This window comes from Temnothorax curvispinosus, unplaced genomic scaffold (assembly GCF_003070985.1).
Source record: "Temnothorax curvispinosus isolate PA1 unplaced genomic scaffold, ASM307098v1 QBEX01004669.1, whole genome shotgun sequence".
NCBI classification, from domain to species: Eukaryota; Metazoa; Arthropoda; class Insecta; order Hymenoptera; family Formicidae; genus Temnothorax; species Temnothorax curvispinosus.
The window spans coordinates 1-26,860 of record NW_020214449.1 but is presented as its reverse complement, the minus strand read 5'-3'; the positions used below and the strand labels follow the sequence as shown (position 1 = coordinate 26,860).

Genomic DNA, 26,860 nt, shown 5'->3' with positions numbered 1-26,860 from the left:
CGGGGTTGGAAGCGTGGGGCGTGAACCGTGAGGCGTGAACCGGGCGCAATTAAGGCGGTTAACGGAGTCGGGAATATCTGTCCGCCGGCGCGGCGGGCCAAAACCGGTACGAGCGTTCTCCATGCGATATAGTGCGCGCCGCCGCATCGCCGCCGTACCACCGTCACCACCGCCGTACCGCCGCCGCCGCCGACTCCTCCCTCGTCGCATACAGCCTTCGGAAGGTGCATACACCTCCTTCGCCTGAGCTGCCGGTCGCAGCTCCGTCGTCGTTCGTGCATCCGCACGCCGAGCGTCCGTCGCGTGACCGTATACGCGCGCGGGCATCGAGCGTATAACCCGTGGTGTGTCGGTGTGTGTAGGGGTTTGTGTACGTGTATTCTCTCTCTTCCTCTCTCTCACCCTCTCTTCCTCTCTGTGTTTCTCAGTGTGCGCGTGTACAGGTGGAATGTGCCACCGTGCGCGCGGCATACGGATGTACGCTGACGCGTAAAGCCAGCGAGGGGCGAGATAAGGTCGAGTCGTGTGAGGTGTAAAGTGATCCACGGAGAGGATTCTCGTGAGGGAAAGAGGGACGTGCGGGAGGAAAACTCCGGGAAAAGTTTCTCGGTGTTTGGGACGTGGTATATACGTGGGGACCTATACATCTTGTACATACTTATAATTGAAGCGTGAAAGTTTCCGATGAATGAAAAGCGAGGAATCCGGAGTAATAAGAATTTTACAAAAATTCGAAGGTCGAGGAAATCGTAAGGGACAAGAATACTTGATTCGCGTAGGCGTAGAATCGGCGTGGGAACAAGCACGAGGACGTCGCATATTGTCGGAATGTTCAAGCGCGTTCGGGAACAGGAAAAGATGCAGGAAAGTTAGTGGAAAAAGGCAGAAAAATATACGGCACGGAGAACGCGCTCTTCGCAAGGAGATAGGCATAAATATTTAATGACATTGCGATTGGCGAGATATGAAGCGACGGGGTGTGGTAAGAGGAAGCGGGATTGTGTGCGGAATGTAGAAGCGTCTCGCGAAGGTCGGATCAAGACTAGAACATACGCGATACTTCACAGGCGAACTGAGATTAAATAAAAGAAAAGTTGAAAGATAAAGCCAGAAGGAAGCTGAATGAGAAAGATACTGAAGGCAGACTGGTATTAGAGAATATCACCGGAAATCCACAGAAAGTATATTGGACTAAGAAAGAAATCTCTTCTGGAGAGTCTATAAGTCGAAGAGCACGGTCAATTGTAAAAGCGAATGAATCTGGGGAGAATGAAGAGCGTTCAGCGTTGAGTTACGGGGATCTTAGGAAAAGATCGACGACGGTGTCGATCGAAGAATCGGGGGGAAAATCGGGAAGGTCTCGGTGCTGCAGGAGGTGCGCGCATTGAGATTCTTCGCCCGTATGCAGCTTCGTCGCGAGTCGCGCGAGCGTCCATGAGGCTTGAGCGAAGGACGAGCCGTTGAGAGGTCCACGCCATGAGAATCCTCAAAACGCTACACTGGTAGGTCCCAGCGCGGATGCGATATGACGCGCGCCGCGCTCCTTGCACGCCCGTCCCCGCAATAATTCGCGCCGCGCATTCCGCGCGCGATCGAGAATCTCGCCGCGATCTCGGCGAGCGGTGCGCGTTGATTTGAGCGAGATTGAGGCCGGGCGAAATACGGCACACGAACGGAAAAGAGCATTTTACACCCGGGACTTTTTATTCGAGAATTCGCCATATTCGTAGTTGAAATCAAAAGAAATTGTGAAAAATTTTCCTCATTTATATATACATATATTTCCTTCTCTCTTTCTCTTTCTTCTCTTGCTTTCTATTGCAACGTGTCACGAAAAACTGATAAAAAAAAAACCGTTACGGAGTCACGTTCGTGGCACGGGAAATGACGATTGGAAAAGGAATTTTGCTGCCTGAGGCCTTTTATCCTACAACTCGTTACTTTCACCATAGAATTTAAAAAAAAAAACAAAAAAAACAAAAACGTTTTTCGATTTCCATACGTTTTTATAATATAGGGAATATGAATGGTTTGCAACTGTGTCTGTGCAATTTCTTTTGTGACAGTTGTATGCATGCACCTGACATAGATACGTTGGCGGAGATTCATGAAAGAAAAAATGGAAATTGAAAATTGAAAGTAGTTTTTTAATGGCAAAGAATGACTTTATTGTAAAATTGTAAAAATAAGCATTGCTAATTTGCAAATAACGACAGTTTCCATGTTTCCATTGAAATCTATGAAAACATCCGTCTTTTCTTTAAAATACAGCACGTACGTGCCTAAATGCAAGCGAGCTGAAAAAAAAAAACGACTTTAATGAGAGAAAATGTGACTTTTCAGTTCGTGAACCGTACTCTTGAATTTCTATAGTGCACTTGTGTACGAGAGGCACCTTGCAGATACACTAACACCATGCAGAGTCTCTCACCATGTGCTGCACACATTTGCACGTTTCGGTACCTGATGTATAATTTAGATACATGATGACACAATTTCGATACGCTTGGCGCACTTCCGGATGCACGGTGCACGAAATATCGACAGGTAATAAATTCCGGCAAAAACTCGTCAATACTTTCCGGTTCGAGTACTGCCAAACTATCGTCAGATTCACCATAAATCTTTTCTGCGAGTTGTCGTCCCATTATTCCGAGCCAGTTCGTGCATAACTGAAAACAAGTTTTCGCATACACGTTACGCATGGAATGTTGCGATTCTAAATATTTATATAGTTAGCGTTATAATTAATGCACAATAAGTCATATATTATTCGCAGCAATAACCGCGACATAGTACGAGCATTTTGTCGACCACGCGAAGCACGCGTAAGCGATACACGCAGCACATTTTCCGGCTGCATTACAATTTCGCGAAGATCCCTTCCGCTTGTGATATCACAATCGCTATTCTTACGCGCTGCAGGTTTCAGGATATGCCTCGTATAAAATTACAGCGCATAACATTTAATTGTCTGCGAAGAGATATGCGTAAAAGTACGTGTTAATGGCAAGCTTCTGTCACACTTGCGTACTCTTAATTTCGACTTTAAACATTTTCATCGGGACAAGAATTACTCTGCGTAGCGCGGAGCGCGATATAAACTTGTATTTGCAGCTCTTAATTAAAGATGTCTGGGTTGAAGGGGAGAACGAAATAGAGAGCGAGGCGAATTGCCGGATTAACGTGGATAGGTATTCCACAGGGAGCGAGCTTTAACGCGATGTATAGATATAACGAATTAAGCCCCCGTGAGATATAGCTACTTGATAATTTAATGGCAAACTGCTTGTTATCAAGTGCCACTTATTGCTTTGTACAGTCGGAAGATCTCGATAATAATTATGCGTTATTACCACAGTTAGGGGGACATAAATGCCAGCGTATGATTGCCTATCGGGTGACAATAATTTGTGCGTAGATACAGGAATCGCGTTTGTAAATGCGCACTTCAAAGGTTTCGCATTTTATTTTCGGGGAATTACTTAACATCTGAAAATATATAACGTCTCTAAATCGCAGTGGTTTAAGATCCGTATTCGTGACAGCGACATTCGCATTCACAGTGTAATGTAAGTCGCTCGGCGACTGATGATTAATTATCTCAAATCTTTCTTAGAAACGGATGATGGTGCGCCAGATTCTAAAGCTCAAGATTCATCGCGTCATATGTACAACTCAATCTGGCTCTTCTTATCTTTATGTCAATTCCTTTATTCAAGAGAACAGATATAAGTACGAGAGACACGCAAAGCACTACACAGAAAAAAAAGAAATGTTAAATCAAGATTTATACTTGTATATAAGCGAATCTATAATTTTATAAGAATTTCAACATTTTTTTCTTGATTAAACTAGATAAATACTTTCATTCAAACAAGTTTGCTTCATTTAACGCAATTTATAGGTCTCATTTCAAGGTTGTAGATTCTTGCTTATATACGAGTAAATAAGTCTTGATTTAACATTTATTTTTTTTCTGTGTAAAAAAACGAAATTTCGAGCGCGCGTAAAATGCGGTGTCTCTCAAAAAAATTCGGGATGAACGTGCGTATAATGCGTAAACGTGTGTGAAATAAAATATTTCGTGGCAAGTTTTGTAGAATCGCGCTAGGGAATATCTGTGCTCGACTCTGGGAACATCAAAAGCGAATTCTCACGTGGAATTCGAAACAAGGGGAGATCACGTGTTTCCGTTCCTGACTGCAGCCCTGCTTACCTACCTGCCCGCCCGCCTTCACAGATATCGTTAAGCCAGGGACGGATATACGGAATTGTACGTTACAATGAATATAGTGGACTCCGAACGTAAACGCAGCGAATATCTTCACGGGGCCGTTCACGGAGCTACCTTTTCTATTTTTATCGTTATAAAATATATGTGTGCAATTCGTAAAAAATACGTGGAAGACAATAATTTGCATTTCGATTAAGGCAGCCCTGACAATGAAAAACGGACCGTTCGGCACAATGGTGTAATAAAAGTATGAATATTGGAATTAACTGCGCACATAAGTCTGAATAAAAAACCAGTTTAATTTACTTGGCGCGCGATAGCTTAAGGCTTTAACTAGCTTTAATCTGTCTGTTAACTGCAAGCCGTAATCGAATGGTGCATCCGTGAAATGAGTTTTATTCTTTTCATACAGCAATTTATATAACAATAGATCTACACCGCTTTTCCACTTACATTTTCTCTCCATTTCCATTTACACTTTTTCCACAACTACCGCGAACGCAAACATAGCTGGAATGAACGAATCATTCCTTTTCCCTTTGGGATTTATGACGTATCTTGATAGGATTTTCGTGGGGCGAGAGACGCGCGCCGCGCCGGTGTTTTTCCCGCGTCAAAACTCTTCCGCCGTCTCGTATCTCGCGCGCAAAACTTTTGTGCGAAAATGCAAAACACTTGGTAGGAATTTAAGTCACGCAAAGCATCGCAACGTATTCATTCCGGCGTAACTCGCATTACATAATCTACCGCGGATTTCGCACGCGATTACGCGAATAATTGTTCGGGCCTTGAGCACGCCCCGATCTCTTTTCGTTAAACACGGGTAGTTACGCGCGCCGTAATTCAGCAACTTGATTTCCGCACCGCGCCGCCGCGCCGGTAAACGGCGACGAGACGCCGACGTCGTCCGACGAGAGCGGCCGTAATTATCGATAAGCGTCGTTACAAAAATAAATTGGATCTCTATTGGGCGTGGAAATCAATATTTCTGGCTTTTCGCGACCTTAAAGGCCGCGCGGACGCGGACGTTTAATTACCGGCTCCGTCCTCCGCGCGTTTTTCGCGTTTGAGACAATTCAGGAACAGTGACGAATTCCTTCGAAATATCGATTGCCATTCGTTATACCAAGGGCGCGTGAGCAAAACGCTACCCCATCCGAATCCCGGCGAATCACGATAACGTAATCAATGACATTGTCCTCCCGTATGCCGTTGTTACGTAACTTCGTAACGATCGTCTCGTGCACTCGTGCGCGAACTTGAATGATCTCGCCGCGCAATGACGTTGCTGACGACGCTGAAAAGTGCGAGCTTAGGTTTCGCTTGGGGCCAGCCGTCGCGCCGCGCGTTGCGTCGCGTCGGTGAGAAAACGACGGCGTGGTAAAAGTGCAAACATGAATGGAGAAATTGGTTGAAAAAGCGAGAGTGACCTTTCGCAGGAGTCACGATTTGTATAGGCCGATCGTCATTAGACTTGCATTCCTCTCGCGAGTCTTCGTTTCGTCAGGACACGCGATACTTTCACTCGTATATCTTGCGCGCCGCGAATTTTTCGGCCGCGATTACCGCAAATTAGCGGCACCGTCACAAATGCGACGAGACTTGTCTCGTGGGAAGCGACGTAGTCTCCGATTTAATTTCTGCATTATTTTACATGAAAAAATATGAAGAACGAAGGAAAATGCTCTCGATTGAAAGAACTGCAGTATTTCATGTAGAATTAAAGGACATCTTTTTATAGAATATTACAAACAGTTAAATAGATTCGAAATTTAATTCGACAAACTTAGAAAATACGAAAAAAACTTTTTAAATTAGATCTTCTTGGCGAGAATTACACGTCTCATTTTGGAAGCTCTCGGATGAACGGCGAAAAAGTACATCGCGTTTTATAAAGATTTAATTAAGGCTATATTATTATTTTCAATTGCATCATATAGATATTATCGATGTAATGCTGCAATATAGCTTTTATGAGTCAATTTAGCTTTTAGTTAACTCACGGATGAAAGCACCCGCGCTGCTGCAAGTTAGATTATTATCGTTATCATCAATTTACCTTATAGCCGATCATATCAAATTGCTATAAATGCAATGCAACATTTTCATCGCTTTTGATCCCTTCGCGCGATTAGCGTTGCGCGTAGCACGGGACGCGCCGCACTCGCCGTGCGCGCGAAACTGCACCGCAACGATCTTTGTGCCGATTGTTATTAGTCGTGAATAAAGGAAAAAGTACCATTCCCTCAACCGGATTGTCAATCCTCCGAGCGGAAGAATGCACTCAGCTCGAATTAAGGGACACCCGCAAACTTTCAGAAAGTTTTCTCGTTCGAGACTGGCCTGACCTCGCCGTGTCCGTTTTCTTGGAAACGCATTCTCATGTACCGGGTCTGCCCTTTAAGAAAGGCGATCCCTCTTGAAAGTCCCGACAGATCGACCAGCTTAGATGTAGTTTCGCAGACGGTGATCACGCTGACCTGCTCACGTTTTCCATTTACGGGCTCCACGTGGAACAGATGCACGCGGCGCGAATCACGCTCACACATTAAAGATCGGCTAACTATTGGAAAGTACGGATTTGCGGCGTTTCTTATGTCGAGGATAAGCGGTGTTTCCTCGACAAAATCGCTGGTCCTCGCTCTCCGCCTTATTTAATTCTCGTAATTGTATTATAAGAGAAAGGGCGGAAGAGATGAGGGAAAGAAGAAACAGCTTCTTTAAAATTTAACGATTAAGATTAAAATTTCATCTATAAACTTTGAAGCGTGCTGCGAAGAGGGATATATCTAGAAAGTACGCACTGCCAGAACATAATTTTTATACAGACATAAAATCTGGAAAAGCGTTTCGTCTTTTATCATTATCTGATGAAAAATATAATTGGAAATTACAAAAGTTTTTACCCGCAATAGTTGCATTTTTTTATATACTGCACCAAATGGAAGACGTGAAGCTACGGAAATAGGCAGAGATGTTTGTTAATTGCAGAAAAACGCGACGTTTGTGTTATCTATTTAGATAGCAAGAATTCTAAAGATCTCGTTAAACGCGTTGCACAAAGATGCCACCGAAAACGCAGGGCGTCTCCGTTTATACTCAAGCGTATATTGAATCGCGGTACCGTATTTCCTATCGCCTTTGTTCACGATTTCCATTGTTTCCTTCTTTATCGTTCGCTCTATGAACCCTCCACGTGTATTTGCGTAAGGACCAAACGAGTGTAATGGCGTTCTTGTGTTGAATGCTCCACGCCCTACAATGTAATCAGATCTGCGAAAAGGCCTATTGGTCCTATATAGGCGGACGGTCTTTGTCGCGTAAATCTAATTTCCGATATCTTGCGTTATAATGCAAAACAGAAACGCACACGCGTAAGTGGAAATTATTGTGCTGGACGTTTAACAGCGTCATCGAGTTAGAAAAAATTGTCGATTTTTCGATGAATTTGGACTTGACGTAGAGAGCTCCCGATGGGCCGTCATCCCTTTACGCAACACTTTAATATTCAAAATCAAATATTATTGTAAAGCAAATGTATACAGGATTACGGCACATAAATTTTTATTTTTTATTTTTTAAAAATCATACATGACCAGATATAGCTGTTCTGCCATTGTCGATATATTTTTATCTATGCACTCGTATATTAAATTTATTGGAGAATATGCGCATTGACATTTTAGATAGTTCGCATAAATAAAAATCGCGAGTCAATAAATCGAGAAGTGTATTGCCTTTCTATCAGATTTCCCGGATATCTAAATTTTACAATACCTAGATGAGCTCTTTATAATCAAAGAAATGTTATTTAATCAACTGATAATGTAGTGTAAATAGTTTGGAAAAATTTAAACACGTTTTATTATATTTACTATCCAAACTTGTAATATATAGCTACATATAGCCACAGTATTAATTGGAGTTTGCATTCAAATATGACGATCTTCTGAATTCCGTATATATTTCAGTTACGTTTATTGCAGCAGATTTTTTCAACTTCCATAAAAACTTTTTTTACCGTTGATTAATATGAGAGAAATTACAATTTAGTATTCCGCGATTGCGAGATTTATCGAGGATTTTTCATGCGACTCTGTTAAGCTACTTTAGTCCAGAACAACTTTATAACGAAAAATAACTACCCGCGCGAACTCTTTCTCGAACATGATAAAACGGCGACTGACAAGCCGTAATACATATATATTTTGGATTTATCGTATCGAAAGTTTCTTTCCGGTCTGTTGCCGTGTGCATGTCCCAGAGACTTTTCGCACGACCGAACGACCAGGAGATTCTACATTCGTTTGAGACATCATGTAACATGCACTATCGAGAGTCATGTGATATATAGCGGCTGAATTTATTTCCATGTGAGCACAGTCACGTTCTACGAAATCTAAAAATATGGAAGGAAGAAATATTCCAGATAAGGAAAGAAAAAGAGAGACGGGAAAAAGAGGTGTCGCTGAGATAAATGACACTTTCCCTTTCAGCGGAATAGAGATTGCACATTTTTTAAAATAGATTTTTATAATTTTTTGCAATTTTGTCTCAGTGACTTTTGAGAAAATTTTGTACATTGACCACATGATTTGATTGCTATTTATTTATTTCATGGAGGAGGAATAAAGTGTTATTACTACACAAATACTTTATTATTCTATTATTTCACTGTTACTAAAAACGGGACATACGACGTCTTAAAAACGATTTTGGACATTGTGTTGCCTGGGATTATTTTATTATTATTTATAGCAAAGAAAACAGCCAACAATGGTTATCAAAATGAGGTTACTTTATCGTTTCTCATGTACGTACTTTTTTTTTATTGTGAGCATGACCTCCCTTAATGATACGTTGTCGTAGGTGTGTCACGGCAACATTAAGTTAGTTTACGCCTTAAAGATATTTAATTAACCGTAAATGCATAATAGTATCCCGACATACTATTTTGTATTCGTAACAGCCGATAATTTACCTCACCCAGGTTGCGTGCAAGAAATATATACCAACTAACTAGTTATCCTTCACTTAGTTTCCTTCGTCCTATAAAGAAAGAGTTACAGTTACTCGTCTGTTTATTATGCTATCGAACGTTTATCTCGTTAAAGATCAAAGATCAAACATTCAGTTTCTACTTATCAGATGTTACACTTTTAATTATCTGACACAGTTACTTATGAAAACACATAATAAAAATATCTATAAATATTCAAAAATATATTTATTATTTTATTTATTGTAAGATATAAACTATTTATATTTGCTTGATATAATCTTAAAACGTTGTCTTTTACTAAGAATTTCTAATTATTTAGTCTGAAATATATTCTTATGTAGATTCTATAATTTTACATAAATTACAGTGTACTATTGAGAAATCTGAAAAGCACTCGGGAATTGAAGAATGGTACACGTTAATAATCCGTAAATAGTGACATTAACGCAGGATCTTCTCTCTTGTTTTAGGTCCCGAAGGCGTAGCGGTAGTGGCGTGACGGACATACACTCTCAGCAACAGCAGCAGCAATTGCAGTTGCAAGAGAACAACAACAGTAGCTCGCGCGACGCGAAGAAGCCGCAGGAGGGACTGGGGCCCGATGAGATGTGGGCCCCTGGCGCCCTGGGCCATCATCGGGAGCTACCTGTTGATGTGCCCGACACCCTTCTACAAAAGGCCTATCCCAACAAGGTAAAAAACTGCTCTTCCAATTATAGGAACGAGCTACAGCATCGTCCCCGTAGCGCTAGCGACCTCGACCTCTCCCTAAACCTTAAAAACGAGACCCTTAAGACGCGCACCATCGCGGACGGACGTGCTAGACGTGCTAGACTCGAATCGAACGATTGCGCGCACGACGTCACCGACGCGACGGCCAGGACGATCAATGTCCACAACGGTCTTCAGCCATCCATGCTGAAGATCGAACTAAATATCGAGGACGAGGAGGAGAAAGTGAAAGCCACCAGGAAGAACCTGGGGCTCGACAACTATCGCGATAGCCCGATTGCGACCGGCTCGCCGGACTTGAAGAGTACCTTTAAAGCTTTCGAGGTGTACGCGAACGTTGACGAGGACGCGGGCGGGCAGAAGGAGTCCAGCGTCGATATCGAGGACGACTACCCCTTTGCCAAGGAGGATTATCCCACCATGCTGAAAACGTGCAGCGACGATTCAGCGAGTCCGAGGAGCTCGTCGGGTAGATCGGACAGCACCGCTCCCCTTGATACCAGCCTGATGCTCAGGCATAGCAAAAACCACAAGGACTCCCCGACTTACGACGTCCGAAGGATAGATCTCGGCTCTCCGTGTAGATCGGTGATGCCCGACATCAAGGTAGCCCCGCTTTTCGGCCGTAGCCGAGACACGACTTCCTTTGACAATCCGGCTTACGGACTGACGGACTTGCAGGATCTTCAGGGGCTATTGCGATCCGACGAAATGTCAGACTTGACCAGACTGATAGACGAACAATCTCCGATTCCAAGGACTCCGCAGGATCAGGATAACGTATCGCCTGTCCGCGTCAAGGACCAGCAGACGGAACTTTCCCAGACCGAGACGGCGAGCAAGTCCGGCAAAAGCCCGACGAAACGTCGTACAAATGATGAGCGAGCCAAATTGAAGGCGAAAACTCGCAGCCTCGATATCGAGGAACTGATTCGGGCCGGCTCGACCGACGACCTTCTCGGCATCGAGTTGAGCAATCTCTCCTCCTCGTCCTCCTCGTCCCGGCAGCGGCCGAAGAAGAAGCGGCATCAGCAGATCTCCAGCGGTTATTCCACCCTGAGGAGCGAGGCCTCTGGCGATCTCGAGCATAACGCGGAACGCAGCTTCCTCGTGGTGGGCAGAAAGCCTTACCGCGAGGTGGCCGTCGATTGTCCGCCGGATTTCGTGCCGGTCACCAAGTGCCACCCGATATACCCGCCGCCGAATAAGACCCCCGGCAACAGCAAGCACAACACCCTCGAACCGAAGCGCGATCGCCCGGGCGTCGCTAACGAGGAGAGTTCGTGCGCTACGACAACGACGACGATGACCATGACGACTACGACGACCACGCTCGTAGCCTCCCCTCGCCTCTCCCCGAACGATAATAGCTTCACGACGCTGTCTAGTGCCGACGGTAGCGCTAAAGAGACCGTGGTCGCGCGCACGGTAGACCGTAAGCACAGCTTGAAGAAGGTAAGGTCCAGAGTCAAGAGCTTGATATGCGACAGCTTACAATCTATCCTGCACCACGAGCATGGCATTTCGCTTAACGCTTACCGCACGCTTAACGCACCGACATATTCTCACTCCGGTGATCCTGTCTTGCGATCGTTTGTCATGAAGACGGAAAATTTTAACGAGTTCTCGCGAACGCGGAACTCGTTTGACGAACGAGATGGGAAGCTCTTCCGGGATCGAGGAGTTGAGAACCCTTGTTTCGAGGACGATTCCTCGCGTCGAAGTTTCTTGGAAAGCAGAGAACGTCCGTTATCCTCCGTTCTTGGAGAGGAGTTTCCTAAAAATTGCCAGAACTCCTTCCGCGGGGAAGCTGAAACTAATAACATGACCTCTTCCTCTTTTCCAAAAGCGACCGGCGATTCTATGTGCTTGAATCGCCGGTCGCTCTCCGGTTTCCAGGACAAAGTCGTGAGCTCTTGTCAAGAAAAACTTCTTGATTTCGGGAATGAAACCGAGGAGGTTATCTTCTCCGATTGTTCGAATGAGATTAATTTGTTGCCCAAGGAAGGTATCGCGTTTTTCAAAGTCGCGGACCATCCCGCAAACATCTCCGATCAATTATCCTTTATTCAAGAGACGAATCAGAATTCTCGGAATTTCTTGCGCGAGTTTTCTTCCATAAGGAAGCGTGTTGGGCGTTTATCCAATAATACGCGTTTTTCTGATAATTTTTGTCCACAAGAAAAGGAACGTGACAGCCCTCACTGTCTTGACGATTCCCCGAAGACGCAGAATGAAAAGAATTCGAGGCTGTCTTTCGAGTACGAATGTTCCAAGTTGTTGGACGTTCCGTCTATGCTATCCAACAATGGCGTGAAATTTCGCGTTAGTTGGAGAAGCGCGTCTGACCTTTCAAATTTAACAGTTGGTTGCCACTCGGTAATTAAAAAGAGATCCTCTTCATTCCCTAACTTTGTCTCGATGCCGGAAATCACGTTCTCACGACCCACCAATGGGGGGGATAAGGTTGATCATCCGGTAGTCTTACATGACGGACTTCCTGACGAACGTACGAAGCAGAGCGCACCAAAATCACCGATGCACACTTTGAAGAATTGTTCGCTCAAGTCGCACGTCGACGCTCTCGAACAGCAGGTAAACTACAATGGACTTCGCCTGAGTTTAGAAACTTTCGCCCGTCGAATAATTCGAACGGCGTCCTTGCACTTTGGAAATTTGCACGCCCTGCAAAGTAACTTCGCGTTTGATTGCCTCTTGAATTACTTGATTAAATTCATCATTCTAGTCGTATTCCTCGATGCTAAGGGTCGTGATCTGTCTATATGAAGGAGATACCGTCGAAGACCATAGAGCAGTAGTTTCTCCTTGCCTTCTGCACGGCAGTGTTGTGACCGTGGGAACTGTTACAGTCGCGCTTACAATTTTTTCGATACTTCCAGACTCGCTGCTAATCTAGGAAGCGCACTATTAATTAAAAACTCTTTTATAAACCGAGGCATGTACAGTGGATTAAAAAAGTATTTGCACACCCAGTTTTCTTACAATAACTACAATATTATTCCAAGGAATAATACATAATTACGAATTGTGCTCATAAGTAACTTGTTAGGTACATATACTGTATGTAATAAATTACTTATGGATACAATTCGTAATTATGTATTATTCCTTGGAATGAAGTTATTGTAAGAAAACTGGATGTGCAAATACTTTTTTGATCCACTTATACAGGATGACAGAGGATCAAACTGAGATCTGCCGACCATGAATCGACCGATCGCTATTGTACAGAGTCACGCGTCACCCCATTTGATTAAATTAGCTGATTAGATGAAGACATAAAATTCGTGTAATATTCTTTAAGACACAAATTTATGTATCTGATTATCTTTAAATTCGTGTAACATTTATTAAGACCCATTGTACTATTACTGTAAAGATAAAATGTGCAAAGACTGCCGTTCGATTAAAGACGCAACATGAGGAGCATGCGTAGAGGAATGTGGAATATCTAACATGAGATCGTCAACAGCATGATAAAGTAGCCACAAGCTGCGCAACAAAACTTACGAAGTAAAACGCTCGTCGCTTAATGATTGGGAAACATGTTCGTAATCATAAATTACATACCTTAATTAACATATCTCGAAATAACCAAAGGAAATAATCATAGTCAGAGATTCTAAATGACACGGATTCTCTTGTCGTTTTTAATAAACAAAGGTTAATATAAATTCGACGTCTCTAAAAATAGTTATCGTTATCAACCACGTTATCATTTTCGATATACGATTATCGATGAATCACAGAATCATTCAAGACTCGGCATTTTACTTCTGTTTCGTAATCTTGCTTTCGACATGCTTTTTTTTACTGTATGCATCTCGCTTTCCCCTCCCTTGTCTTTCTTTCGCTTATCTATTGCGTCAGCTTTTTCTCTTTATCTTCCCTCTCGTCCTTCCGCATGCCGCGTGCAAAATCGCGGTTCTACGAAGAACATCTTCGACTGAAGTGTACGAATAGTTCGTCTGAAAAGTAACGATAAAAAAAAAGAAAGGAGTGTGAAATGAAAAAGAGTTGGGAAATTTGGCAAATTAGTTTTGCGCGGCGTCAGGCACGTGGGACCATTAATACGAGCTGTTTCGGAATGGATTTTTAGGCCGGTCTCAATGGAGTCAAGCCTGCCATCCCGCCTCGCGATCAGAAGAGGGCACCTGCCAGACCGCCGAAAGATAATCTGCGCCTCGCCACGCAGAACAATAATGTCGAGACGAGTGATAACGCCAACGCCGAGCCGACGCAACAGCAGCTTCATTCTATCAGGAAATATCAGGTAAGAGATGAGGATATATCGGCACACACACACTCTTTCTCGCACTCGCATTGTGTCGAGTCACGTAAGCACGCATGATAAGCATTCGAGAAGCGCGGATCGTCACCAATCCTGCGTCGAATTTCGGAGGACGTGAAGGAATGTAAGTATCGAACGTATGGAAAAGAAAAAACAAGCTAAATGTGTACCTAATACACGTTCGAAATGTCATTGTTAAACTCGAAGTCACGTCCGTTGGGAGAACCAGCCCGACGTAATCGAGCATTCGCAAATACGCAAGTTGCCTAAAAACTGCAAGCAAAACTATAAGTGCTGCAAGGCGCTTCGCTTTTTTTTTCTGTCATTATTAATACTGAAGCCGCATCTGCCAGGAGAACAAATTTGATTTCGCCGTTACGCAAATTATGTCCAACCGTGATAATTGCCGCGAAACGCGTCGGTTTAGCTCGACGTAATAAACATTCTCGTAAAAAGGGAGCTTTGCGCGAGACAAGATATTTGCATATTGAAGAAGGGTTGACCGCGTAATATCGCCGGTCTGGCTCGTAAACTGGCGCACGAGACTTGCGTCGGAACGGCGTTTCGTCACGACGATAAAACTGCGCTTCTTGCTTTTGTCGGAATTTACGATTTTGCCCTGCGATCGGATTAAGTCGTTAATGGGCACGTTTCGGGAAAAGCATAAGCATTTTGCGGGAAGCTTTTAACTGTGAGAATAACGCGCGCGACTACTGGGTAGATCGGGTTACGTAACGATGCGAAGGCAGTAAATGACAGATCGTTATTTAAGAGGACGTACAACTTGCTACTCACGTGACCGCTTGCGCAGGAAATTGCGAGCCGATGACAATGGTTATTATCGGAGCACTCTTCGCCGCGCGCGACGCTGGCACAGTTTCCGAATTCCCCGCATCCAGAGGCACTCGAGGTTCGATTGATAAATGAGTCGCGACGTGACCTTGCACGAGCTGAAATTAATTAGGCACACATTAACGGGACGCGCGGTAACGATCGTTTGAAAATTATTAAACGAGCGTCGATCAACGAGGAAAATTTTTAATCCTCTTTATGCTCAATGCGCGTTCATGAAACACACGTGGCACTGAAACGTCGGTTTGCCTGTTGATAAAAGTCACGACTCGCGGCGGAAAAAAAATCGCCTTTTCGAGATTAAAGTACGTAACGTGAAGCTCCATTCGACCCCATCTCGCCCGAATAATTTCTCGCTCCTGTGGAACCTCGTCGTCGTCGTCGAGCTGTTAAAAATCGGGAGAAAACCCATCGTGAAAAATCGTGGATGAGATCTGGATATGCTCGTGGATCGAGTGCGGCGCGCTTGAAATTCATACAATCTCGGTATCTGTAAGTGTGAGAAATGCCAGAACCCCCTTGCGTGACTGGCGTCGTCGCCGGGGCCGCGTGAGTGTGTTTATCTTATGGAATCCTCACGCCACGCTCTTACCTGCCTTAAGTCAAGTGTGGTCTGGAATGTAAAGAACCCCCGCAATAGTCTAAGATTACAAGCTGAAGTGTAGCGTTACGAAGTTTTCGATAGGGTGTAGACGTAGGGTGACTCGCAGGCCTTCTGCATTCAGCTCTCTCTTTCTGTTCCGTCTTCTTCTTCTTCTTCTTTTTTTTTTTATTGTACGGTTCCCTCTTCTCTGACCTCAGTTTCTTGATCTGCCTCAAGCAGACGGGGGAATCCATTTCAGACTTTCAATTCGGTTCGCTGCTCTAATATCTCGAGATATATACCGCAGCAGGTGTGTCCCAAATTCAACACATACATCTTTTTTTTTACTTTCCCGTTTTTATTAAACTTATTAGCCGCAATGTGTCGAACGCCCGATCTATATTTTACATTTCTTTTCAATTTACATTTTGATATTTCGATTACCGTATGCTGCTATTTGATAAGAATCCTTATTAATTGCGAGTCCATGTATAATATAAGGCATTACAGTTTCCTTCCTCAATTCAATTTTATTTATTATTCTACCTACGAAGTTCCATAATTTAATTCTTATCAAGATGAAATCCACGTGTTGGAACAGATTGTCGGTATACCGCCGTCGCTCAGAGATCGTCCAAGCTTATATAAGCGACTGAAAACACTGGTTTTTTTCCCGGAATCCATTTTATTGTCATGATCAGTTTTATTCATTAACGTCGACACATACACACGACACTTCTAACGTGCTCCACGTTAGCCGTTGGTGATGTCTAAGCGTTGCGCGCGGGGAGTGCAAGCTCGGGTTCCACGGGAAACCCTACGTCTACTGTCGCCGTAAACAGGGCTTCACTAAGATATTTTCTATCCTTGTGCGTAGCATCGCGCGGCAAAACGTGGTGCTCGTTATTGTAAATGAAAATTACGAGTCGTATCTTTCGCCGCCGGCTGCCGCGGCATTGCAGATAAACATTCTTTATCGCATCGCAATTTTACGACGGTAAAACGCAACCGGCTGACCGCTTTATCAGCCGATACCGGTGGGCGTAGATCACGAATCGCGGAATAACACGGTTGATAGTATGACTAATTGGTGCAACTTGAGTAAATGTCACTGATTCATCAAGAAGATAAAAATACATATATTACAAATCAGACTTGGTTACATATACACATATATCGTTGTACATATCAAAAATAAATTTGTAATAAAATATAGAATTTTCTACTACACGTGAATATTCAGCTACAAATTCTTAAAGACTTGGGAACCACTCTCGTGATTTATAAAATCTTTTAGTCTATAAAGAGTTTGCTTGAAATTAATTGGGCCGTAAGATCTTATTTTATTTTGTCTGTTTAATTAATACATTCATTTAATACGATTATATAATTCTTAAAAAACAATAGAGATTCTGTTATTCGGTTTTATAAAGATATTGAGTCGTGAGATTTGTGTGGAGTAATCCGAGGTTTTCTCATCGAGACAGATTTTGCTGAAAATAATTATTTTTATTATTTTTATTATAAAATAAATTTCTTTAAAATTCTGTAGATTAAAAACACGACTTATATAAGCAAACGTTATTTGTAGCTCCGTAATATAGAATATATGATACGTATATCGATATGTATTAGCGGATTTAGTTGACGTTAAATACTCCTTGTTCCCCTTTGAATATAAACCACCTCGAAATAATTGTATCAAGTATACGTTCGCAAAGAGATTCAATTGATCCTTGAGCTTTGATATTATTCAAGAACTCCTTATTTTGCGCGAGCTGCAACCGCATTGAGTGGCCTATAAATTTTGCAGCGAACCGTATGTATTAGCGATACTCGTTACATACAACTGCATGTACAGCAATTATTTCGCAGTCTCTTGCATAATCAGCATAATTGTTGCAACAACTCTCAATAAGGTAAGATTGCTTTAAGTAAGACGAAGTAACCAATTTTACACTGAAATATTTATCTCTTTGAAATTTGTTGAATATTATTTCTTATAATATATACTGTAAACTGTAGATAATATTACGTAGATTATAAAAAAGAAACACGCTAAATTTAATCCGATAAAAATTTTCCTTTCGTAGCTCTTTTTGTATCTTTTTTCATTTGTATTTACTACTGCATCTAAGATACATTTAAGTAGAGATGTATTTAATCTTTTGAAAAATATGTGATATATTTTGTGAAGAAATGTGTTATATATTGAAATGTGTTATATATTTAGACCGTCGAATAGAATTTCGACATCTTGAACGATCTTCAAAATACACGCGAAGAATTCTGTTCTACCGTGAGATATGAATTTCTATGAACATTTTTATGTCTCGTAAAAAGAAATGGATAGCTTACCAGTTATGTTGCACTTACAGGAGCAGTTACGAAAACGTAAGGATGAGGAGGAGAGGCAGGAAATGCTCAGTCGTTCTCTCCGTGGCTCTAAAAAGCTTCAAGCTTTGGAGAGCCACGCGACGAGCCTTAGTGGCCAAGAAAATCTCGCTTACGCACAGGACGAGGTGACCACCGGCGTCAGTCGAGTCACGCACGCCATTTCTAATGCAGTCCAAGAAGTGGAGAAGTCCCCCAGGCCTCCCAGTAAGCAATTTCTCTTTTCCAAACACATTCTCGCAGGTCTCTTTAAATAAATAAATAAAAAAGAAAGAAAGAAAAACTCGGTTGAAAAAACTTAATACAGCGCAATTTTCACTTTATTTTTACGTTAACATTTAAGCTTTTTCAATTTCGTATTACGTTTCCTCGTTTTAAGGGAATTTTAGCATCTATTGGGTCTCGTTTGCATTAAATGGCTTTTTCTAATTTCGCGAACTTACGACCGTGAGAGTATTTAAAGAATTCTGAAAGTAATTGCTGAAACTTGGATGCTACTAAATATAGTATATTCCTCGCCCTTCCCTTACAACCTGCTTGCGTAGCGTAAATAAACAGCGGGTGCCGCGGCACGGGATTCCGCGAGGAAGTTTCTAACAAGTATACCTTTTATATTTCAGCGTACGGCGAGATTGTTGCTGCGCTGGAGAGTCTGCAGCTCAATGCTCCCGATATTTCGGGTTCAGCTGTTGAAGCCGAGTTCGAGGCACTCCGGACACTTTTGGTGCGGAATTCTGTTGTGTCCGCTTTGGTGATTCGTCACATTTTTCATAATCAACTGAGGACGAGCAAGATTTTTAAACATCATGCCGAAGACGCTTCGAGTTTAGCGCGAGACGTACGTAAAATTAATATTAATTTATATAAAAAAAGAGGGGGTCTGTAATATTATATTCATACGTGCGTGCTTGCGCTATCACTCTATGAATTTTTTGTTATTATTTAATTAAAAGATTTTTTCCAGTCGTGAAGCTAGATGGTGTATGATTTTGTATATTTAATTTAATTAAAATAATGGAAGAGCTCATTAATTTTTCCCTCAAATATTTTGATATCGGTGCTGATTTTTTGTCATTTTTATGCAACGTTTAATTAAATTACAGATACCTCGTTCGAATGAGTTTCAACAAGCACAGAATGTATGGCTCACAAAAACTATATCCATGATACCATTTTTTAAATCACTTGTTTAACATATCTCGCGAAGTGCTTACGTATTAAATACATTGTTATTATTTATTTGCCTCAATTTACATATATCATAATTCTGATGTCTTGGCGTGATGTTCCAGTGCGTGGATATCCTTGAAAAATGGCAATCGTCGTCGACCGCAACAGGTGTCGGCGGAGCAGAAACAATAGCCATAGAGGAGTTAACGAGTATTTTAACAAGTTACGACATGGAAGCTCTGCTTCTAGCGCACGACTCTATCCTCTCATACGTGGAAGGCTTAAAAAGAAAGCAGAGCCCGTCGTCCTCGCCACCCAGCGGCCCGCCCAGCCCGACGTCCAGTTGGAAAGATTCCCGAGTGGAAGATAACATTAAAATCATCCGAATTGAGAAAACCAACGAACCTCTGGGTGCTACTGTCAGAAACGAAGGGGATGCGGTGATCATAGGTAATCATACATTGTTGCAATTGTTACATTCAATTATTGTATCTTTTATCTCTGCTAAAAATTTTACCAGACGGTTTACTGCATATTTATCGTGTGACTTGATCGTTCAATTTCAAGAAATATAACGCTAAAATTAATCTGTCTTTTAAGGACGTGTCGTTCGCGGTGGTGCGGCGGATAAGTCAGGACTCCTGCACGAGGGCGACGAGGTTCTCGAAGTAAACGGAGTAGAAATGCGCGGCAAGAACGTCAATGAGGTCTGCGACATTCTCGCTGGCATGCAGGGTAGTCTCACGTTCTTGGTACTTCCGGCTCCGACGAACCACAGAAATAATTTAAGGAGAGAAGACACGACACAGGTATCGCCATATACAGCACATACCTTGATATATTTAGCACATCCTTGTATTAGAAATGTGGACCGCCGTATCCGTGGATCTTGAAACTAGAACAACCAATATTATACGGCGATGCCGTTGGAAGTGGAAGGACAAATGTCAGACAGAAGACATAACTTCCAAGATACAACTGACATTTTTATGATTTCAATGTCTGTAGTTCGGGAAAATCAATATCATTCATTACATTTAAGTCATTCTGTCGTCCGCTTAATTAAAGTTTGTTCAGCGCACCTGCATTGGCTGAGCTAACGCACGTGAACGTACAAAAGCGAATGTCACATACATACATGTAAGCGTTATGACATTTGTTCTTTTACCTTAACGACGCGACATTGATACTCGCAACCTACGGAATTTGTCTATAGATCGACACTAATAGAAAACAGCTGTTCCGGCTTTATTGCGCGGGTATAACGCAGGTATAACGTAACATTTGTAATCATAAAGCTTTTACCATTCCCATCTAGATACATATACGAGCGCATTTCGATTACGATCCTGAAGAAGACCCGTACATACCGTGCAGAGAATTGGGCGTGAGTTTTCAAAAGGGCGATGTACTTCACGTAATTTCCCAAGAGGATCCTAACTGGTGGCAAGCATATCGAGAAGGCGAAGAGGACCAGACACTAGCTGGTCTGATACCCAGTAGAGCGTTTCAACATCAGTGAGTTCACTATAATCGAGGAATATAGCGAGTATCTGATCATCGCATCTCGATCAAAATGCATTATACATTTCCGTTTTATCTGCAGGCGAGAATCCATGAAACAGACGATAGCCGGCGACAAGTCGACGGTGCGAGGCTCGAAAAAGTCTAGCACACTATTGTGTGCGAGAAAAAATCCAAAGAAGAAAAAACGAAACAAGTTCGGCGCAAACTTCAATGACGATGGGTATCCACTTTACGCGACAACTGCCATAGACGGTATGTAAAGCCTAAACTGACTGACTAATGCCCGTTTTCATTCAATATCGTTTAACTTTAACCTTAGTTTAACTCACTCCTTGTCTCTTTCTAAGGGGACTAGAAAGAGACAAAGAGTGAGTTAAACTAAGGTTAAAGTTAAACGACGTTGGTGAAAACGGTCATTAATGTCAATTACAAATTGCTAGAGCCTATTCTTAAACGTAACGTTTTCTTGCAGATTACGACAGCGAGGAAGTGCTGACGTACGAGGAAGTCGCCTTATACTATCCTCGTGCAAATCACAAGAGGCCAATTGTACTCATCGGACCACCTAACATTGGACGACACGAACTCAGGCAGAGATTGATGCAGGACAGCGAACGTTTTGCCGCAGCGATTCCTCGTAAGTGTTCTTTATCAGTCTACCGTGTATTTTTACTGTTTCATCATTTTTTAATAAAGAGAAACAGTTTAAGCTAAATGAATGTATCCTATTTTTCAGATACAAGTCGTCCGAAAAAGGATTCCGAGGTCGATGGACAAGACTATCACTTTATTTCTCGTGCTCAGTTCGAGTCTGATATTCTCTGTCGGAAGTTCGTCGAGCACGGCGAGTACGAAAAAGCGTATTACGGCACGTCCGTGGAGGCCATCAGGACAGTGGTTAATTCCGGGAAAATCTGTGTCTTAAACTTGCATCCTCAGAGCCTCAAGATCCTGCGGAATTCGGACTTGAAGCCGTACGTTGTATTCATCGCGCCTCCGAGCCTCGAGAAGCTGAGGCAGAAGAGGATCAAGAACAACGAGAGCTTCAAGGAAGAGGAGCTGAAGGACATAATTGAAAAAGCCCGTGAAATGGAGGATAAGTATGGTCATCTGTTCGACATGCTTATCCTCAACAACGACACGGATCGGGCATACAATCAGCTCCTCACCGAAATAAATTCCCTCGAGAGGGAACCGCAGTGGGTGCCTGCGTCTTGGGTGCAGTAACTGCCTGTTACTGAACCCAAGACAAATCTTAAATCTTCCCCGGTTATTGTATCGCAAGTACTACCCTGACAGAGTCTTCCGCGTAGTGTTGTACTTTGGTGCCATGAAAATGATGGAGAATCGACGGAAGCAATCTTCGAAGGGAAAAAAAGAGAAGAGCCTACCGACAGGCAATGTGAGCAGATAGGCAGCAGAAATCGCGCAGAGCCAATCAACAGTTCTAGCAGGATCTGCAGGATAATTTCTGCCACCCCAATCTGCTGTCTGATTCTGTTATACTTCTGTTGGCGTTCTGTCAACATTATGTGATATATCAGAACAGGCATCAAATCTGTAGTCTTTCTGCCGACAAACTTTGTAGCAGATACTTTACAAGATCTGCTTTTGACAGACCTGGCTGTCTGGGATATATCACCGTGATGAGACGGACGAGGCTCGGTTGCATCAACGATGTTTCGAATTTGAGTGAATATATAATCAAATAGCGGACGATAATCGGCCAAAAAATTTAAATTTAAGTTACGCTTAAATTTCCAACAGAGTTGCTGCAGTTTAGCCTACTTTTCGTGTCTCATTACTTTAGTGAGATTACTTTGGCAAGTAATCTCGACTGAAATACGTTTGTACGTCGAGTTCGAGGTATTTACGGTTATATTCTCATGACTGACATGCGATTAACATTATTATATAGATGCGCGAGTATACAAAAAGTATCATCTCGGTGCGCCAAAGCACATCTGCCGAGCGTTTTGCTCTTTCTACATATTAGCCCGTTGTACGTGAGGAAATGTACCTGACCTGATGTTTCCTAAAAGTGAAAAATTTCTAACTTAGGGGAGGGACTCGTGAAAATATCATGTAATTTTCTATGATCCGTGCACAATACGTTTTGATAAATTTTGATAAGTGGAAACCGGAGCTTCGATCCAAATTTTTTAAAAGACTCAGCGTAGCACGTGCGGATGTTACATTACGAAATCTGTGCATTATAATTAATTTTACTTTACGTTATCGCGAATCAATCATACATCACGCGACATATATCGAACTTTCGCGTACGATCATAGAGAGTCGCATTGTTGTTTTTTTCACGTGAAACTTGAGTTAGAAATTTTTGGCAATTCCGCTATTCTAACCAGGCGGAAGCTGTTATAAAGGAACAAAAAAGGAATTTCAAAAACGACGATCCCACAAACATAACGATACACAGAGCGTTTTCTCGAACGCAAGAGGAAACGTCTGCGATCTCGAAGAAGGCGAAACTCGCTAACGTTTTACCGTTCGCCCTAGACAATGTTTGTTTAGAGAGCAGAAACTCGTGTTTCGAACTCGTAGAACTCGTTAAACGCAATAGACTTAGGCTCGACTGCGGTATACAAGCTTTTGGAAATTTCGCATAAAACGATTGTTTCTCCTGAGTGTTTTTTTACAGGGAGCGATTATTACGCGACGCGATCGAATAGAATAAACGGTGTTTATCTGTGTATCATTGTATCGCTACGAAATAGGGATCGATGCGAAATAGAAAGAAAAAAATGTGTATTAGAGAGAGCGAGAGCGAGAAAAAGAGATCATTGTGGTTTTTAGTTGGAAATTATTCGATAAATGCAAGTGCGCGGTGTGTGTCTTACAGGTATTCTTGCGTCAGCAATAATTGTGTATCGAAAGATAACATTTCTGTATTTGTCTTTTCTTTTCTTTTCTTCGATGACTCTAAAGAGCTCCGGTAAACTCGGTAATGATGTGTCGTCAGTTCGTATAGAGATTGTGGGCTACTGTGTCGTGATTAGATCAGCCGTAATGTTAGTCGATCCAGCGAGAAAAAAAAAGATAGGTACACTAAATTCAATGTGAAACAAGTTGTAAAAGTGAACGCGCGACGTAGAGGGATGTGTCTTCGGTGAAAAATAAAAAATCGTTATCTCAATTTTTAGCTATTTAAAATCGATCTTCTAAGAGCCAATCGATGCATGACGGTTCAATATCGTGCCAAGTATCAGACCGCATGCGAAAGGACGCAAGAAAACTGAGATGTGCCAAATGATTCTGGATGTTATATTTCCAGACGAATCCAAGTTTTAAAATGCGCTCAAGAGGCACCTTAGACTTTGTCATTATATTGATTATGTAAATAATTGTGCACTTGTGTATAGAGAGAGAAAACGAGAGGAAGAGAGAGAAAGCAAGAGAAAGGGGAGATCGAAGAGGGGAAGGATAGTTATTCGAATTCATCATTATTATTTTTCTAATTATTATTACCCGAATTATTATTATCATTGTTATTGCATGTGCTGTTTTGTCGAGTGATCATGGGCATCGTGGCAGACAGTTGTTAACGTGTGTGACCCTCTGCGTAATAAATAAATGGACGACATAAATCCGCTATGTCGTGTCTTAAATCAACCCGGATGCATATTTGTATCAAATCAAAGCGAATCAAATTTTTCGACGGCAGTTCCTCACTTGGCAGACCTGCTACTAATTATCGTCATAATTATGATCATTACACGCATGATTCTGATTATCGTCATGATTATGTGAACAACAACGGTGAAAGTATGTACATTATTATTCTTATAATTATTGTTATTATTATTATTCATATTATTATTAATTATATTGATTCCACGTGTAAAATAAATTATACAATTTCAAAGAGGAGAAATATATGTATGAAGAAGAAATATATACAAATGTATATATATACATCGTATATACATGACCACGTGTATTGCGAGAGCCACGCAAGATTACCAAACCTCGAATATATGTCCCGAAAGAGAGAGAGAGTCTTGGTTGTAGAAGATAATATAGTTTCCATTGTTAAACATTACCATCTCTATTCATGTTAATCTCTTCTGTTCGTAAAAAAAAAAAGATATTTGACCATCGATGACGAAGTATTCTCTCGTGATACTTTCGCACCAAGCCTAACATTCCCGTCTTTTTCTTTAATTTAGTTTAAATTCTTCTCCGATTAGTACAATTGGATTTTATTTAAAAAAAAAGGGTAATGTGTCATTGTCGCGATATTATTATCGTTCATAATTTTGCTTGATGAGAAATTTGTCGCAATGTTTTAAAATAAGACGCAAATCGTTGAGTTCTGCGGACGCATTTTGTAATGCGAAACGCATGCAATTTTGCTAATAAGGGATGCGATAAGGGATCGCATACGAGCGCGGATACTCCGCAAATCCAAGGGTGTCGTTTTTATACACACAAACGTCTAAAGACGACACATTTGACTGAAGCTCTTTTTACATGCTCTTTTAATCGTATTAAATTAAAAGTTAATACGTTCAATCGCGTTAAGTGACGTAATTTAAAACAAGAAATGTGTAAAGAGAGCTTTAGTTAAAATATAACACTTGAATTTAGAGTGTATAGTTTCTGCAGCTGGCAATGTCGTCGACGTCACGGTAACGCGGAGTGATATTTTCCGTTATCGATATCCTCTTGCCGTATAGGAACGTTTCCGACACCTATAACGATATGTACCACATTTATTATTAGACCACCCCGATTCGCACAATCCATGATATAAGAACTAGAATATCAGAGAGCTAATTATACTCTAATCGATATGAACCTTAAATCCGCGTGAAATCGGTGTCCTATTTTTACGAAATAATCCCTTAATTAAAGAGAGATAGGTCATATGTGATTCCCGTTCTTCGTTTCCCGATATCCCTTGGTACTAATATCGGGTTCTAGGTATCGCGATCCTCCAGTTGTCACCCTTCGCCCTTTGGACGTTGTGTCGGCCGCGGTTCCGTCGCTTTGGCAAACGCCGTCGGTTCTTCGGGGACGGCCGTCCGCCGCCGTCGCCGGCGTCGCCGCCGCCGTCGCTGTCATCGCCGGGGGTGGTGGGTGGCGCGGCTGCGGGCCGCGCGCATGTTTCTTCTCCGATGGAAACGGATCGATGCTGAAAATAGCTCGGCCCGCAGGAGAGTACGAGGTGAGTCGCCTTCGCTTTCGGCAGGGCCTTCGCGTCTCTCTCGACGCCCGCCGTCGCCGTCGTCGCAGCTCGTTCCCAGCGAGAATAAGGAAAATAATTTACTCGAGTAACTCGTCGCCTCCAACTTTCTGTCTGTTCGACCTTCCGCATCCGGCGCGGCCGCCGCCGCTGCCGTCGACGTCGCTGCCGCCGTCGCCGCCGCCGTCGTCGTCGCCGTCGTCGTCGTCGTTCTTCTCGAGTACGCCGGCTGCGAGTACCGGAACCTCCTCGAGCCGCGACCCGCGACCCAAATCGAGCGGGATGACGCGGAAAAAATGTGCGCCGTATCAACGTGGCTGATGAGGCTGAAATCGTGAGTATTGCACACAATTCCCCCACCCCCCCCCCCGGGTTTAGCGGAGCCGCCGTCGCCGTCGTCGCCACCGCCGCCGAAAGGCGGACGAAGGGTGCCACCCCCGGTGGACGGCGGGCGCTCTCGCATGTTCGCTGGGATTGATCGCCGCTCCGGCATCTCTCTCTCTGTAATCCTGATCGCGCAGCGCCCTTGAACGCCGCATTATTTTATTTCCGTAGAATTTGCTAGATTCCCCGCGGCCGCGGTCGCCGAGAAGCGACCGTGTCCGGTCCTCTCTGTTCATTGATCTCACAATCTCACGTCGTCACTTCGGCGTCCGATATACGTAATCGCTATACTTATTACGCGAATCGCTTTGCTCCAAATACGAAGGTTGCGCTCTGTCCACGCGTTCGCGACTAGGACGCGTCGCGTACGCTGCAATTTCGAACGGAATTTACGTAATCTTGAACGTAATCCCGAGTCGCTAAATTCCGTCGTGGTATCCATGATTACTAGTTGCACGTTT

General features: G+C 42.8%; 1 protein-coding gene across 5 annotated transcripts in view; it reads left to right on the top strand.

Moving 5' to 3' along the window:
* LOC112453750 (MAGUK p55 subfamily member 5) overlaps positions 1-24,676 on the top strand; it is a 65,809-nt gene extending 41,133 nt beyond the window's left edge. For 3 of the 5 annotated variants that reach the window (XM_025014660.1, XM_025014659.1, XM_025014661.1), the window contains 10 exons: positions 9,710-11,426; positions 14,092-14,265; positions 18,097-18,319; positions 18,733-18,950; positions 19,405-19,732; positions 19,883-20,091; positions 20,601-20,800; positions 20,889-21,061; positions 21,282-21,446; positions 21,546-24,676. In XM_025014660.1, the coding sequence (XP_024870428.1) occupies positions 9,710-11,426; positions 14,092-14,265; positions 18,097-18,319; positions 18,733-18,950; positions 19,405-19,732; positions 19,883-20,091; positions 20,601-20,800; positions 20,889-21,061; positions 21,282-21,446; positions 21,546-22,036 (3,898 nt within the window). In that variant the 3' untranslated portion in view covers positions 22,037-24,676. Of the gene's footprint in view, positions 1-27; positions 1,503-9,709; positions 12,567-14,091; positions 14,266-18,096; positions 18,320-18,732; positions 18,951-19,404; positions 19,733-19,882; positions 20,092-20,600; positions 20,801-20,888; positions 21,062-21,281; positions 21,447-21,545 lie in introns of those variants that run through there. The other 2 variants (XM_025014658.1, XM_025014663.1) reach the window with 2 other exon arrangements.
* The last annotated feature ends 2,184 nt before the right edge of the window (positions 24,677-26,860 follow it).